Source organism: Triturus cristatus, chromosome 4_1, assembly GCF_964204655.1.
Source record: "Triturus cristatus chromosome 4_1, aTriCri1.1, whole genome shotgun sequence".
In the NCBI taxonomy this organism is placed as follows: domain Eukaryota; kingdom Metazoa; phylum Chordata; class Amphibia; order Caudata; family Salamandridae; genus Triturus; species Triturus cristatus.
Genome location: NC_140585.1, coordinates 1,243,240,952 through 1,243,254,412, shown reverse-complemented (window position 1 = coordinate 1,243,254,412; position 13,461 = coordinate 1,243,240,952). Strand labels below are relative to the sequence as shown.

Below are 13,461 nucleotides of genomic sequence, written 5' to 3'. Positions count from 1 at the left end.
AAAGCGATCACGCTAAGGTCACGCTAATTAAAACAAGCAGCAGCTGTTTTCAAGCACACTCGTGCTTGTGGTGCCATCCGCCTTACAGGAGCGAGCAGCGCCCAATTGGCACACGCGCCGCTGCTCACTCCCGCAAGTTGGATGCCGCCACAAGCACGAGTGTGTGCTTGAATATGACCAGAGAGACGGCTAAAGGTCCTCCTATGCAACACATGCGCGCTGCGTAGACAAGACCTAAAAACTGCTTTGACCTGTTCAAGGCTAGCCACGTCATATTGCTTTCAGCCACAGTTCTCTCCAACAAGCACTTTTATGGAGCGCTGCAACTTGAAAAAAGTTACTTAAGAGCTCTGAAAAGCAGGACTTTTAAAAGTGATAAAATTGACACCTCTCTCAAAAAAGAACGCGACTGAGTGGCCAAATGCAGGTCATAGCATGATACAAACTGGCATTTTCCTAATACATCAGTACAACGTGTAAATATAACCCAGGTGCATAATCACACCTTCAGTCTTGTGCACCCCTGAGGTAGGAGCGCTTTGCATGCTCGAACTAGGATGGCTTGAACTATTACAAAAAAGATGAAAAATATGTACTGGGAGCACGAGATGATTGGAAAATTAATGTAAGTAAGATATTTGTGCTTGCAATAGCTGTGGAACGTCAGCATCTCATACTGTGCACAATACTCTATTTTCACTTAAATGTGTGTTTACAGGTTAACATGGGCCAGTTCAATATACCCCTCGCCCATCACCACATGCTGCCTTTAACCTGCAAAATGCATTCTGTGGCTTAGACTGCGAAGGCGGGGTGGTGGTGAAGAGGTCAATTAAGGTTAGGGCCAACCACAACACAATTTTTGTTTATTGTAAACAAGCAATCTTGAGAAACGAAGAACAAAACAAAGAAATGGAAAGAGCTAGGACTTTTTAATTTTTTTAAAAGTAAATCAAAAAGGTATGCGTTTTTTAGGTCTCGCCTGACCCAGCGCATGCGCTGGTCTGGCGAGACTTTTTGAGAGGGCTCCAAAAAGTGCTACCAGGCCAGCCTAGAGCTACAGTGCATGTGCGCGGGCGCGTGCTCCGCGCTTTTCCGCGATTACTTTCACGGCCGCTTTGAGGTTGGATCGCGATCACTTTCGCGGCCGTATGACCGCTTGGCATAGCCAAAAGGTCTCGCTTTTGGGACCTTATAAGTATTTAGTTATGCAACTGTTGCATGGCTAAACACTAACAAGGTCCCAAAGGCGAGACCTATTGGCTAAGCCAATGCTTGTATTTTAATGTTCCTGGTCACAATGAAAAATAGACTCCCATTACTATGGGCATTGCTCAACACGCAAGTTCAAATAATTGGCATAATGAATAACGCATCCAGACTGTGCTTGGGGTATCATGTCATTTTTTTTATGGTGAGCACAAACGCAGTTTCAAATAGGCCACAGTTTTTGCTCAAATGTAACAGAAAACGTGGGCCTTGTGTTCCAGTGTTGCCCTTCGCAAAGCTGGACTGGTCATCTGCCAGTTGCTTATTACTGTACTTGCCTGTTAATGTGGTACTCGTGAGGAGAAATCTTTGCTTAGATAGTGTAAAGACAATGAAGGTGCATGGTTTTTGGACCAGCCATAAATGGCCAAAAGAGAACACCAGAGAGACTTTATTACAAGAGGAAAGGGAGCGCCCGAAAGACAATGTAATTTTTCCTGGGGTTCTGAAATCATTGCAGGACATGGAAAGCCGTGAAAATGCAGTGCGCTTCTATTGGGAGAAATGTGGCTACGTAAGCATTGGTGTAGCAGGACAGATTTTTCATAGCTTTTATTTACAGTCTGGCTGCAAAATTAATAGTCAATTGTAGTGCAGACCATAAGAAACATAACTGGAAAGCGGACACTCTCTGATGTAAGGAGGACAGATGATAACAAGCAATGACGGGTGCGTGGGGGAGAAGGTCTATGTCGGGTGAAGCAAAAATTAAGAAATTGAAACCAAGTGCCAGAGTAACAACTGCCCGAGCCCAGCTCCCACCGCTGCTCCCCGGCCTGACAAATTTTCGGCTGCGTGCCCAACTCACATAGCAGCCTGTCTTGACAAACATGCCTTGTGAAAGAAGCCCTTTTGCCGTCCATGCTCAGCATATAATAAATCAAAAGCATGCTGACAGAGTAACACTACAAATTACACAGGGACAGCAAATGTTGAGGGAGAGCGGCCATCACTGTTCACTTCTACCGCAGGCTGGAAACTGAGGCAATACTACAAACAAGCATTTACAATGCAATAGGTCTCGCATTTGCGAGAGTTTGAGCTGTTGGCATTGTAAATGACAATGCCTTTTATTTACGTGTTGGTTTTTAAAACATAAATGAAAGGAATGGCCATTTACAATGCCAATAGCTTAAACTCTCGCAAATGCGAGACCTATTGCATTGCAAATGCTTGTTTAGAAAGGTGATATGGTGCTGGCTGAGCTCTTAAGTGTACGAATGCTCTGACCTCAGATTGATTATTTATGTATTGTTTATTTATCTTGCAGTTTTAGTGCGAACACAACCCAAAGGTTTGAGCGCTTTACATGAGCATCAAGCACATTGCAAAAGTACACATGGATTTTTGTGTGTGTGTGTGGGTTAGGCATGGGGGAGAATAAGTGATTTGCCCAGAATCACAGGATGTGGAGCCGAGTCGGCAAAGTCGGCAGCTGTGGCCGCTTGAGGCGTGGAGCACTTTCACTGTAAACATGTCGCCATTCCATCAGTGGCGCGCACCTCGGCATCGTCTTACACCTTTCTGGACACATATGATAAAAGAAAACGCAGTTCAACCGAATTAAACACCATTAGTATTACCTGGACGGCTCTTTGTGTTCTCGAACCGGGGCACGCTATTATCTTGGAAAAAAAACCTTGAGTTCCGGTTATGCTGCAATAACTGCCAAAGCCGACCGTTCCCTCTAGTACATTAAAATACCACCACTACGGCCAGTCTGTCGGACGTATTCCATGTTTAATCTGGATGCGCGCGTGCACAGAAAGGTTAAGAGCAGAGGCACGGCAATCCACTTCACTGAAAGATCATTCCTTGATAACTCAGGCACAACCGCTTGTAACATAACACGTCTCCGCCGAACAATTTAAAAGCAGAGAACGGTCTATGTCCGTTTTCCATGCAGGGAAATATAAACACCAGCTAATGAAAACGAAAGACAAGTGGTGTAAAAAAAAAATCTATCTCTGGTGTTTCAAAATAACAATTTAGGAAGCTGAATTAAACCCCTTGAAAGGAGAATAAAACAAGAGGCGATGCTAGGACCGAAAGGCTCTGCGCATGCTCACATCGCACAAGCACTCGCCATGACATACTTGATCGGCTTCTGCCAAAAGGTTTCTTGTCTTTATGGGGGCCATGTGTTTTGCCCCATAAAGATAAGAAACCTTTTGCGACCAACACAAAACAAGCGAGTCCGTCCAAATAGGACGGCTCGAAAAGCCAAGCAAAAAGTCAGACACTTCTGTTCCAATGGCTGGCCACCGTTTAGCATAAATGGTGACGCCAGCCAATGGAACAGAGGGGCGGGGCTTAAAGCCCCTTACAGAAAATACCCTGTTAACACTAAATCTCACCAGCGAGACTGCGCATGCGCGCAGCCTACGCTGGGCGAGACCTAAAAACAAAGGTTATGATGAAGATGGGTGAGGTGGGAGGAAACGGAGCTTGTAAAAAAAAAAAAAAAAAAAAAAAAAAAAAAAAAAAACAAACAGCACTTGTGTAGAGCGTTCCAAAACAAAGAAAAAAGTAGCTCCAAAATGGGAACCTAGGATGGACACAAGTACTTGGTTCATGTTTGGGGCAGGGTTAAACACAAGAAGAAGCAGAACACATGCATGCATATTAGAGCAACAAGGGATCAGCAAACAGTAAGCATACGGGCGGGACGAAGCCCACAGGTCTCGAGACAGCTGCACTTTCTAGCCGAAACTTAAAACGGTAGCTAAACCCACTCTCATCACTGGAATGGGTGGTGATTGTCAGTCAAGTTTAGCCTCAATTAAACATTCTGGTGATCCGACAACAGAAGCTAGTAATAAAGTCCAATACCAAAACTGGAGCTGACCTGGTTTCTGTACTAGCCATTAGACAGCTCAAAGGTACGGAGGGTGCTTACTTTTTTATTCCAGCAAACCCAGACTGAAACGCGGTTCATTCCATTAGTCCCATGAATAATGGAAAGAATGAATGAATGAATGCAAACGCATAGCCCACCTTGGAGCGATTAGGAGGGTTTGTTTTGTTCCTTCTCTCACCTGTTCAACGTAATAACCAGTTCCCACATCGATCAGCACATGCTGCACATCATTCAGCTTGCCTGGAACATACATCTGGAAAGAAGGTTAAGGAAAATATGCAACATGACCCAATTTATGCAACATACCATCAACCCATCTGACACTGTAGGCCTATTGCAACTCAATGGGTGAAATCGATGAATGGCTTCCGAAGCTGTGCATTCGGCCTTTGTTCAGGTATGCCTGGATTGCTCTAGTATTTTTCCACTAGAAGTTGGATAGTGTTAGCCCACAAATGGGCTTCATAATTAGTTGTTGCTGTTTGATTGCAAAACACTGGGGTCTGCCGTCCAAGGTGTACACCCAATGTGCTTTCACTCAAAGTAGAGGACGGCCACTATGCCCTCAAACCAGGCAAAATAAAGGCTGACGGTGGTGGCAGGTTATTATATTTCAGAGACACTAGTTATGCCACTGTGTTTAAATATGATTGACTGACCATTCTGGAACCCAACTGCTCTCTGCCTGAACTATAGCCTGTCCTGGATACCAATTAATGAACAATGACTAAAGAGATGAATTGGACATCAAGAACTTGTAAGTTAGTCCTTTAGCTATTTTAAATATTAACATAGACTTCGATGGGGGCCCTTTACCCATAGCAGAGTTTTTTGGTCACTTGGTCTTTTGGACCAAGTTACTGCGTTCTCAGCTACACAGGTTCAAACCCACAGACAGAACGCAACTTCCTACGTTGTAGTATTCTGTATGGAAGCCCGGTCTCAGTGATTTTAATAGAAAGCGCTCACCTTGGACATTCATGCGCCATTCAAAGGCCATGGGACACCGGAGATAAAGAAGACTATACATTAAGGATACTGTCCAGTACCAAGGGTCACATAAGAACCCAGAGAAAATGCCTCTTCACTGGAGATCAGCGGTCTTTAAATGTCCACCTGTCCCAGGTGACCCCGGTTCCCAATCCCAACAGAAATGCATCAGTCACAACAAAGTCTGGGGGGAGGGGATGGGGGGGGGGGGGGAAATGGGAAAGAACGAGTGGCCTTACATAGGCCAGATTGGTGCTCGCCCGCTACCCCAGAATATCCTGAGCCATGCCCTGCAAAGTCTGGGAGGGGTCGGGGCATCCCAGGTACTTGACCCACAAGGCTGGGAGCCCAAGACACCTTAGAACCAATCTTCACCAGGACCAAGTAACATACCCAAAACTTAAGGATCATATCCTAACCATTGAGGAATCGATTGGGCAAGGGGGCTTGACAACACTATGTCAAGGATAGCCCTTAGGGCAATCCACCACTTAAGGTTCAGGTGGAACTACCCTCCCTGACTGAAAACCCCAAGGAAAGCAAAAGTACAACAGTCGTCCAGAGGTGGTCTCCAAGTGACAATGGCGAGCCTGCTGTGAGCAGCCAATCACCGAGGTACAGGAATACATACATCTCTAACAATTGTAAGTGGGCTGCGACCATGCCATCCCTTTCGTGAACACCCAGGAGATCAAAGAAAGGCGTCACAACAAAATTGGAAGCACTCTAACCCCACTGTAAACAGGAAGCATCTATGGGACAGCTGGCCAGAGACATGAAAATATTTGTTCTGAAAGCTAGGGACTACATCCAGGATCCACAGCAGAGAGGACATGTGCCAGAATGAGAAATGGAACTTGTCCTTTCCCACAAAGGCATTCAATGGTCCGAGGTCTGGCATCCACTCAATGGCGCCTTCGGCCAGCACAAGGACAATTTTTTTTTCATCTAGACGACTACAAATACATTTTTAGGTCTCGCCTAGGCAGCGCGCAGATGCATAGGAGGGCCTTTAGCCATCGGTCGGCTCATTTTGAAGCACACTCGTGCTTGTGGCGGCATCCACCTTGCGGGAGCGAGCAGTGGCAAGCGTGCCAATTGGCTGCTGCTCACTCCCGCAAGGCGGATGCCGCCACAAGCACGAATGTGCTTCAAAACAGCTGCTGCTGGTTTCATCCTTAGTTACTCACAGTCATTAAGCACATCGCAGGCCGCTATTGTCTTTCGCTCGCACTCGTTTCTCGCTTTCTCTTTCTTGTTTGTAGAAGGTTGGGTAGATTAGGTGATTGCCCAGAACCACAAGATGTTAAGTTGATGCAGAGACTTGACCCTCGTTCCCCAGCTTCCGAGTTGGCAGCACTGACCATTATCCACATCCTCTCCCCTTCGTATCAGTTTCTTACCCACCCCTTGACAAAAGCAGTGTCTATTATTCACAAACTAGCCCCCTTTGAGGTTTTTTCTATCCTGTTATGTTTTTTTCACTCCGCCTAAAACTCTCAAAACGGTCTCCAACATATCCACACCACACTATCGGAAAGTGTGACCGACTGGCCAATTACAGAGAGCATCATCACCCTTGTCTCCCATACCCAATCACAGAGTAGCTTTCCTATCGTCCCTCCATTCACAGCTCCAACACCCTTCTCCTTCTCTGTGTGGGGTAGGAGACTGCAATTTACTGTTGCTGTGAAAGAGGGTGGCCTGTGTGGCGACGGGAACCTTGGTGGCAGATGTTTGTATTCTTTCAGGAATTATTTCAGCCACAGCTAGGAAGGTAGCTGCCTCCTGTGTCTGCAGGGTGTCCTGCAGGAATGGGTGATTAACGTCTGGTTATCGCTAAACCCTTTCTTATAATCGTTACATTTCAGGGCAGGTATTGTCGTGTGTGTGCTGGAATGTCTTTATCAATGGTAAAGGAGTGGGGGGGCGTTTACGAAGGACCCAGGAGATTTATGTCGTCTTCAGTTGCTGGTGCTTGAGGATGGAGCGAGGGTTTGCTGGCAGAAGCCATTGGTAGCTTGGCCTCGGTCTCGAGCTTTTCGTGGTTCTGCCACCTGTACTTAATAAGCTGCACAGAATGTTCCACACTTAAGAGCTCTTGTAAACTGGCACCTATGACAGCGCACACTTGCATCAGCGATCAGCTCCTTGTTTACAGAGTAGCTCTAATAAGTGATAGCTCACAATGTCCCACTTTGATAGCTGTGTCTAATGTTTCTCACTTGGCACCTCTTGGTAACGATCCGACTGATAACTTTGTCTGATGTAGATTCTCACATGCCATCGCCTACAAACGTCCCCTGATGCCCCAAAGTGCGCTCTTGCATAAGAGCTGCATTGCATTTCATTTCTAGAGCTAATGCAATTTCGCCACTTTCTTGCTTAGCACAATTTCTTATTTCTCTTTCCCGTCTATCTCCCCTTCACTGGCTATCCACCCACTGAGCCCCCTTACCTCTTCCTCTCTCCCCTCCCACTCTCTCCTCCCTTTGCCCGTCTTAACCTATAAAACGCTGTAGTTTACTTTCTTCAGTATATATTTTCTTTTGATATTATTTCTTAGGATCCCTGCCAGTGCTTAATTGCAAACTCAAACATAAAAACACATTTCATGTCTGCCGGGAGGGTATCACTTAAAAAGGATCCATTCAATCCATTCTGTGCACCATAATAAGTTAGACCAACCAACGGTTCATTAAGCACTCGCCCAGCCCCTCTAAGCACTCGCCCAGCCCCTCTAAGCACTCGCCCAGTGCTGAGGCTTCCAAGCCATTCCTGCTCTGCAGGCTGCATGTCAGGAGACTCGACTTGCTTAAAATACTTTGTGAAAAAATAAAAAGGGGTGTGAGTAACTATGTACAGTACTGCACAAGTAAAGCAACTGGCACCACATGAGCAAAGCCACTTAACCTGTACTGGTGCCGCCATCACACTTAACAAAACAATTCAAAAAAACTGTTGGCTAGTTGTCTCACCATGGGGAGAGTTTGGGGAGGGGTGCAAGAGAGGTGGGAGGGTTTTCATATCAGTGCCGCCCAGGGTCCAGCTGAGGGGGGGCTCTACAAGGATAAGAAAACGGCATCATAATTAAAGGTCAAGTTGGAACCGGCAGCTTTACGAAGAGGTTTACCTTGAACATAAGGGGTCGTAGCAGCATTGAAACTATGAAGGACCTGAAGATGAGGAACCCACTGAGCTTCTGTGTTGTGAGTACTTATTATGGTTAACAAGCATTGGCATAGCCAATAAGTCTCGCCTTTGGGACCTTATAAGTGTTTAGTTATCCAGCACAATATCCTTGGTGCAACAACATCAAGTGTTGCATGGCAAAACACTTATAAGGTCCCAAAGGCGAGACCTATTGGCTATGCCAATGCTGGTTTGGTGTGGGTTGGAGGGATGAATAGGAGCCGGGGACAAAATTAAAAGCAGGGCGTAGCCCATTCAAATAATATGTAAAACCCATTGGTTTATCATGATAGGTTTCTTGCTGGGAATAAAGGGTCATATCCTGTCCCCTACCAGCTACTTGTCGGTCTGCGAGGGAAAAATGTAAGCGACTTATGTGCCATTGCAGCAAGGGAGGAAGAACTAGAGGATTGATGCTTCTGCTTGCGTGAATGGCTTCAGCTACCACTGTGTTCTCTGCTTTAAAAAGGCTTGGCCAGGTCCTGCACAAGCTGAGAAGGTTGTTGTTGCTAGTAGGATAAGCCTCTGGGGTTAGCCTCTAAATTTACTGGACTGCTAGTTGAATTGTCAGTCTGGGGACAATAACAATTCATCCCCTCCTCCCACCAAAAGTCTATATCTGTCAAAGGGAATGTCCATGAGGGACATGCCCTAAAATCTAGTAACAGATTTTGCTGCATCCTATTTGGCTTGAATTTGGCAAAGTAAAGCCCTGAGATCTTCTGGGACGATCTCACTGGCAATGTCCTACAAGGAATGGGAGTACCTGCACAGAAGGCACACAGTTCAAAGTAGCATAGGGCAAAGCTAGCTGAGAAAACAATTTTCTGCTTAAAGCTATCTTTACGCTTTGCCTCTCTAGATGGGGGCGCGAAATAAAAGTCTTCAGATTGACTTTACTTTTATAACTGGGCAAGAAAGATTTCAGGCATGGGATGTTCGTTAGGCAGTCAGGGTCACTAGGTGCTGGTCTGTGTTGCCTAGCCACAGGTCGACTGATCAGAGCCTTGAGAGCCTCGTTAAATGGCAGCATTGCTCCAAATTTTGACTGGCTCTTCGAATTTCAATTACTAAACTGGTTTAGCTTTCAACTGTGGGAACTTGTAGATCCAGCACTTCTATGGCTCTTAGCACTCCCTCCGTAAGAAGGTACTTTCTTCCGCTGGTGGGCCAGCGGAAGTACAGCCCTGTCACCGGAGGGTGCCTAGCCCACTGGCATTTTGAAGGTCGAAGTAAAGTCCTTCAACAGTGTAGGGAGGTGGTGTCAGCTTGCCAGTCTTCTTACATACCCAGTGCTGTAGAAAATTTTGTAGGCCTTGAATGTGTCAGAATGTAAGACAAATGGGGCTTCCAGCCTAAATCTACTGAAAAAAAACAAGGTGATGGAAGGAATGATTGGATTAATCTAAGCCACTGGCCACATTCCAGACCATTGTGTTCAGACTCAGTGCAAGCATTTCTCCCATCACCTTTTGTGTGTCTGGTAATCAAATAGCACTGCACATGTGGCCTACATGGATTCGAGGTTGGAGACTGGTATCAGAATTGGGTCTGCACCAGCAAAGGCACTGAAGGGACTGGCACGTACCTTGAAGCCAGGAGGGAAGTCTAGACAAACATTAGCACAGACCTTGAAACAGGTGCCGAAGGGATAGTCGGCAATGAGGGACAGCCTACTGCCAGTATCTGAATGGAGGCCCCCCTCCTGCTGTTCCAGTGGGGCCTGAAAGGCACCAGCTGAACGATCTTCAACATGGCCTACTTGAAGGACTATCTACTACAGGGGTGAGAATGGCCTGGGAAATTCAGGGCATGCTAGGGATAGCTGAGGGACTGGATCCGTGTCAGAAGATACTAGAGGCGAAGGACCCTTTGAGTGTCACTCTCCCAACTGCTCATCTGATTTCATGTGGCGGAATGGAATTGATCCCAGCTTGGCATTCTTGTGTTTGTGGCATGTTTTTGACTTACCTGAAGACTTTGACTGAAAGTGGGACTTTGCTCTGGCCCTGCCTCATGATCAGAAGTGGTTCTGTGACTTGGAGTGGGTCCACAGCTTGAAACACCACCTCTTCTGTTTAGTGATATTCAGCCATGCTTTCCATTCCCTGGTAACTTTCAGGTGCATGATGTTATACTTCATATATGACTTCGAGAAGTTCCTGGAGCCCAGGCACCGAAGGCACAGGTTGTGCAGGTCTGTAAGACATTTGCTCTTTGAACTCATAGCACCATTACAATCCTGTCATTTTCAGCTGAAACTATTGGTTAACCCTACCTCCAGCCCCAGTATGTATATCTGTGGAAAGGTGGCAAAAAGCGGGAATTGCTGGAATTCAAACCCTACTATTGTAGGAGCCCTGGCATAGGTAACAGGCTATCATCAGAGCTCGTATATAATAATATTGCTGCCTTAATTTATCGCCGCACTACTACGCACTAAAGGGACAAGTGGATTTATTTTTTACAGGACAAGTAGATTTATGAAGTAACCAGTCACATAGACAAGTAGATATTTTAATAAATTCCACACCCCTGTGTAGAGGGCCTTAGGTACCACCCACACGAATAAGACAGTACTTAAGGGCGTACTGTGAAGTCTCCATTTTGTTTACCATGGACTCAGCATCCCGAACTAGATTTCTGATCTGGTGGGCTGCAAATACATGGGACGAAAAATGCTCCTACAGTTAAATACCACACATTACACTGTGAATTCAATTGACTGTGAAATTTGTTAAGAATACAACAGAATCTTGAGCAACTAAGTCACCATATCAAGTTTGTATGAAAAAGGATTTTGTATAGCAAATTTAAACCAGAAATACAAAGGATACAGAACTGGTCAGTGGGACAAGCAATTCCTTCCCTATAAAAAAAAAGAAAAGAAATGTCAATTTAACATTTTAAGAAATAAATCACATCAGCCCTACCAAAGCACCCAAATTAGGAGTATGCAACGCATGCTATGCTGGTCAGACAATCGCACGGATTTACATAAGTTTAAAAGAGCACAGAATAAAAGCCCTGCTCATCCACAAGCACATTCTTTTGTTTGTAAGCTACACATATTGTGATGGGAGAAGTATTAGATTTTGTGGCAACGATTGGTTTCAACCAGTAAATCTGTAAAATGTTTACCACAAAACTGAAAAATGCAAGTTTCACAGTTCACAAGATAGGTTTGCTTAATTGCACATTATCCAAAAATAAAATATGGAACCTTGAACTGCAAACCAAAGTTGCCCAACTTTGATGCTGGAGTGGAAGGTTTGGTTGAACGGAGGGGCATGACAGATTATGAAATGTGTCCTCCTTAATACCAGAAAGCAGTGAACTTTGCATTGGTCAGACGCCGTGGTCACAAACTTCATGACTGAATCCTTACCAGAAACAGGTGGCGCAGACATTGGGATCGGGATTTTCCACCATATGATCATTAACAAGGACAGAATATCTTCATATGTCCTATACTAGAGGAAAGGCTCAAAACTAATTAAAACATCTCCTTTCATGACTTTCAAACTAATTGAAGACAAGATGCTCATCATTAAACTCTGAATAAATGCATACAATAGTAGGACACAAATAAAAGCCCGACTGATTAGTTTCCTACTCAGATATAGAAGCTATTCTATAATAAAGATGGATCTTTGGAGGCCACAAATTCATAGGTGCATCTTAAATCGCAAACCTATTAACAACATGTTTCTGTATACCTAAAATAACAGTTTTTGTTCCCAATTTATAAGGGGGACCTGTGCATCTTATTCATGTGTACCCCATAGTATCTGGAGTCTACAAAGTTGAAATATACTATTATCAACACCCAAGCACAACCGGGAAAGTACTATCTTTGACGTGCCAACAGCAATTCCATGACGGAATGGCTGCAACCTGAGAGGAAAGGTGCGACTGCCATTTTGCCAATCGGGGCACGGTTTCCTCAGGAGGTGTGGGTGAGTAGGAGTGTAAAAAGGATATAAGGGTGCAGGATAGAGGTTTGCTGACTTCATGTGACTGATGAAGTGTTCTGTGAGGAAACCCCGATGGACAAATAAATGTCCCAAACATTTTTGATACGCGAGGATCCGCAGATGTACTGCGGTTCTCAACCCAGCCATGTGAATCCACAGCGGAACCAGACCCCAATATTAAAATATATATGTCCTTTGGTAGTTCAATCGTATGGATTATCATCAGGTTTGAATTCTAGCAATGCCCGTCTATGAATACTACAGACATACACCCATAATATGCATTTATGTATTTTACACGGTTATATATTTATATGTTTATTTATGCAGCAATATATTTTGATCATCTGGTGGAGGATGTTCCTGTGCAAGTTTTATATTATGGATTTATCCAGTACAACATCTCCATCATTACACATTGAGTCCCTGGATTTAGTCTTTAGGCAGAGATTACTTACCCAATTATCTCGGACATTTGAACCACTGTGCACTCTATGAATTGTAAAATATTGTACTAATATTATTCTCTATATTTATTGTAACAGCAATATTTAAAATTGGTCTTTATTAGAGGTGCCTAGATTGTTTTTTAGGTTTATGCACCACGCAATGACTATAAATGGATGTTTAACTCTTGCAGCACGTATCTAATCAAGGGCAGGACTGGCCAAAACGAGTCATGTGGACAATACTGCAATAAAACAGAAATACACAACAGTGACTGTGTCCGTCTCCTTGGAGGAGGTTATGGGGGATTTGGACATTTATTACGGAGCAGTGTCTGGCTCTGCGATACATATCCCCTCCCAACTGTGGCTGAGCGGTATACAGCTGATTGGCGCCTGCATTTTTCATTCAGAACCTGCTTTGTTGAGAAGGAACCGCCAACCACGGAAGTATACACAGTGAGGATAGTTTCACGACGTATGTCGGAGGACCCAGGCTGAGGACGATTTCTCACTGTGGTGAGTGTGAGAGGGCAGGTTATGAGGTCTTGTGGTCCACTGCATACAGTTGAAGTTGAATTTATTGTACAGTTAATTAAAATCTTTACAATCAAGCATTACATTTTTTAGTGACTTAAAATAGATGGTTATTAAAACACAATAACATTGTGATAAAATGTAACCCAAAAGTAGTAGTTAACAGCAAAAACGGAGTATCGGGCAGGCT

General features: G+C 44.7%; 1 protein-coding gene across 2 annotated transcripts in view; it reads right to left on the bottom strand.

The window, feature by feature from the left end:
• The window catches only part of PFDN5 (prefoldin subunit 5), a 55,809-nt gene that overhangs the window by 16,294 nt on the left and 26,054 nt on the right, over positions 1 to 13,461 (bottom strand). For both annotated transcript variants that reach the window (XM_085654667.1, XM_085654668.1), the window contains exons 3-4: positions 11,149 to 11,180; positions 4,308 to 4,382 (exon numbers count right to left, since the gene is read on the bottom strand). In XM_085654667.1, coding sequence (XP_085510793.1) covers positions 4,308 to 4,382; positions 11,149 to 11,180 — 107 coding nt within the window. The remainder of the gene's footprint in view (positions 1 to 4,307; positions 4,383 to 11,148; positions 11,181 to 13,461) is intronic.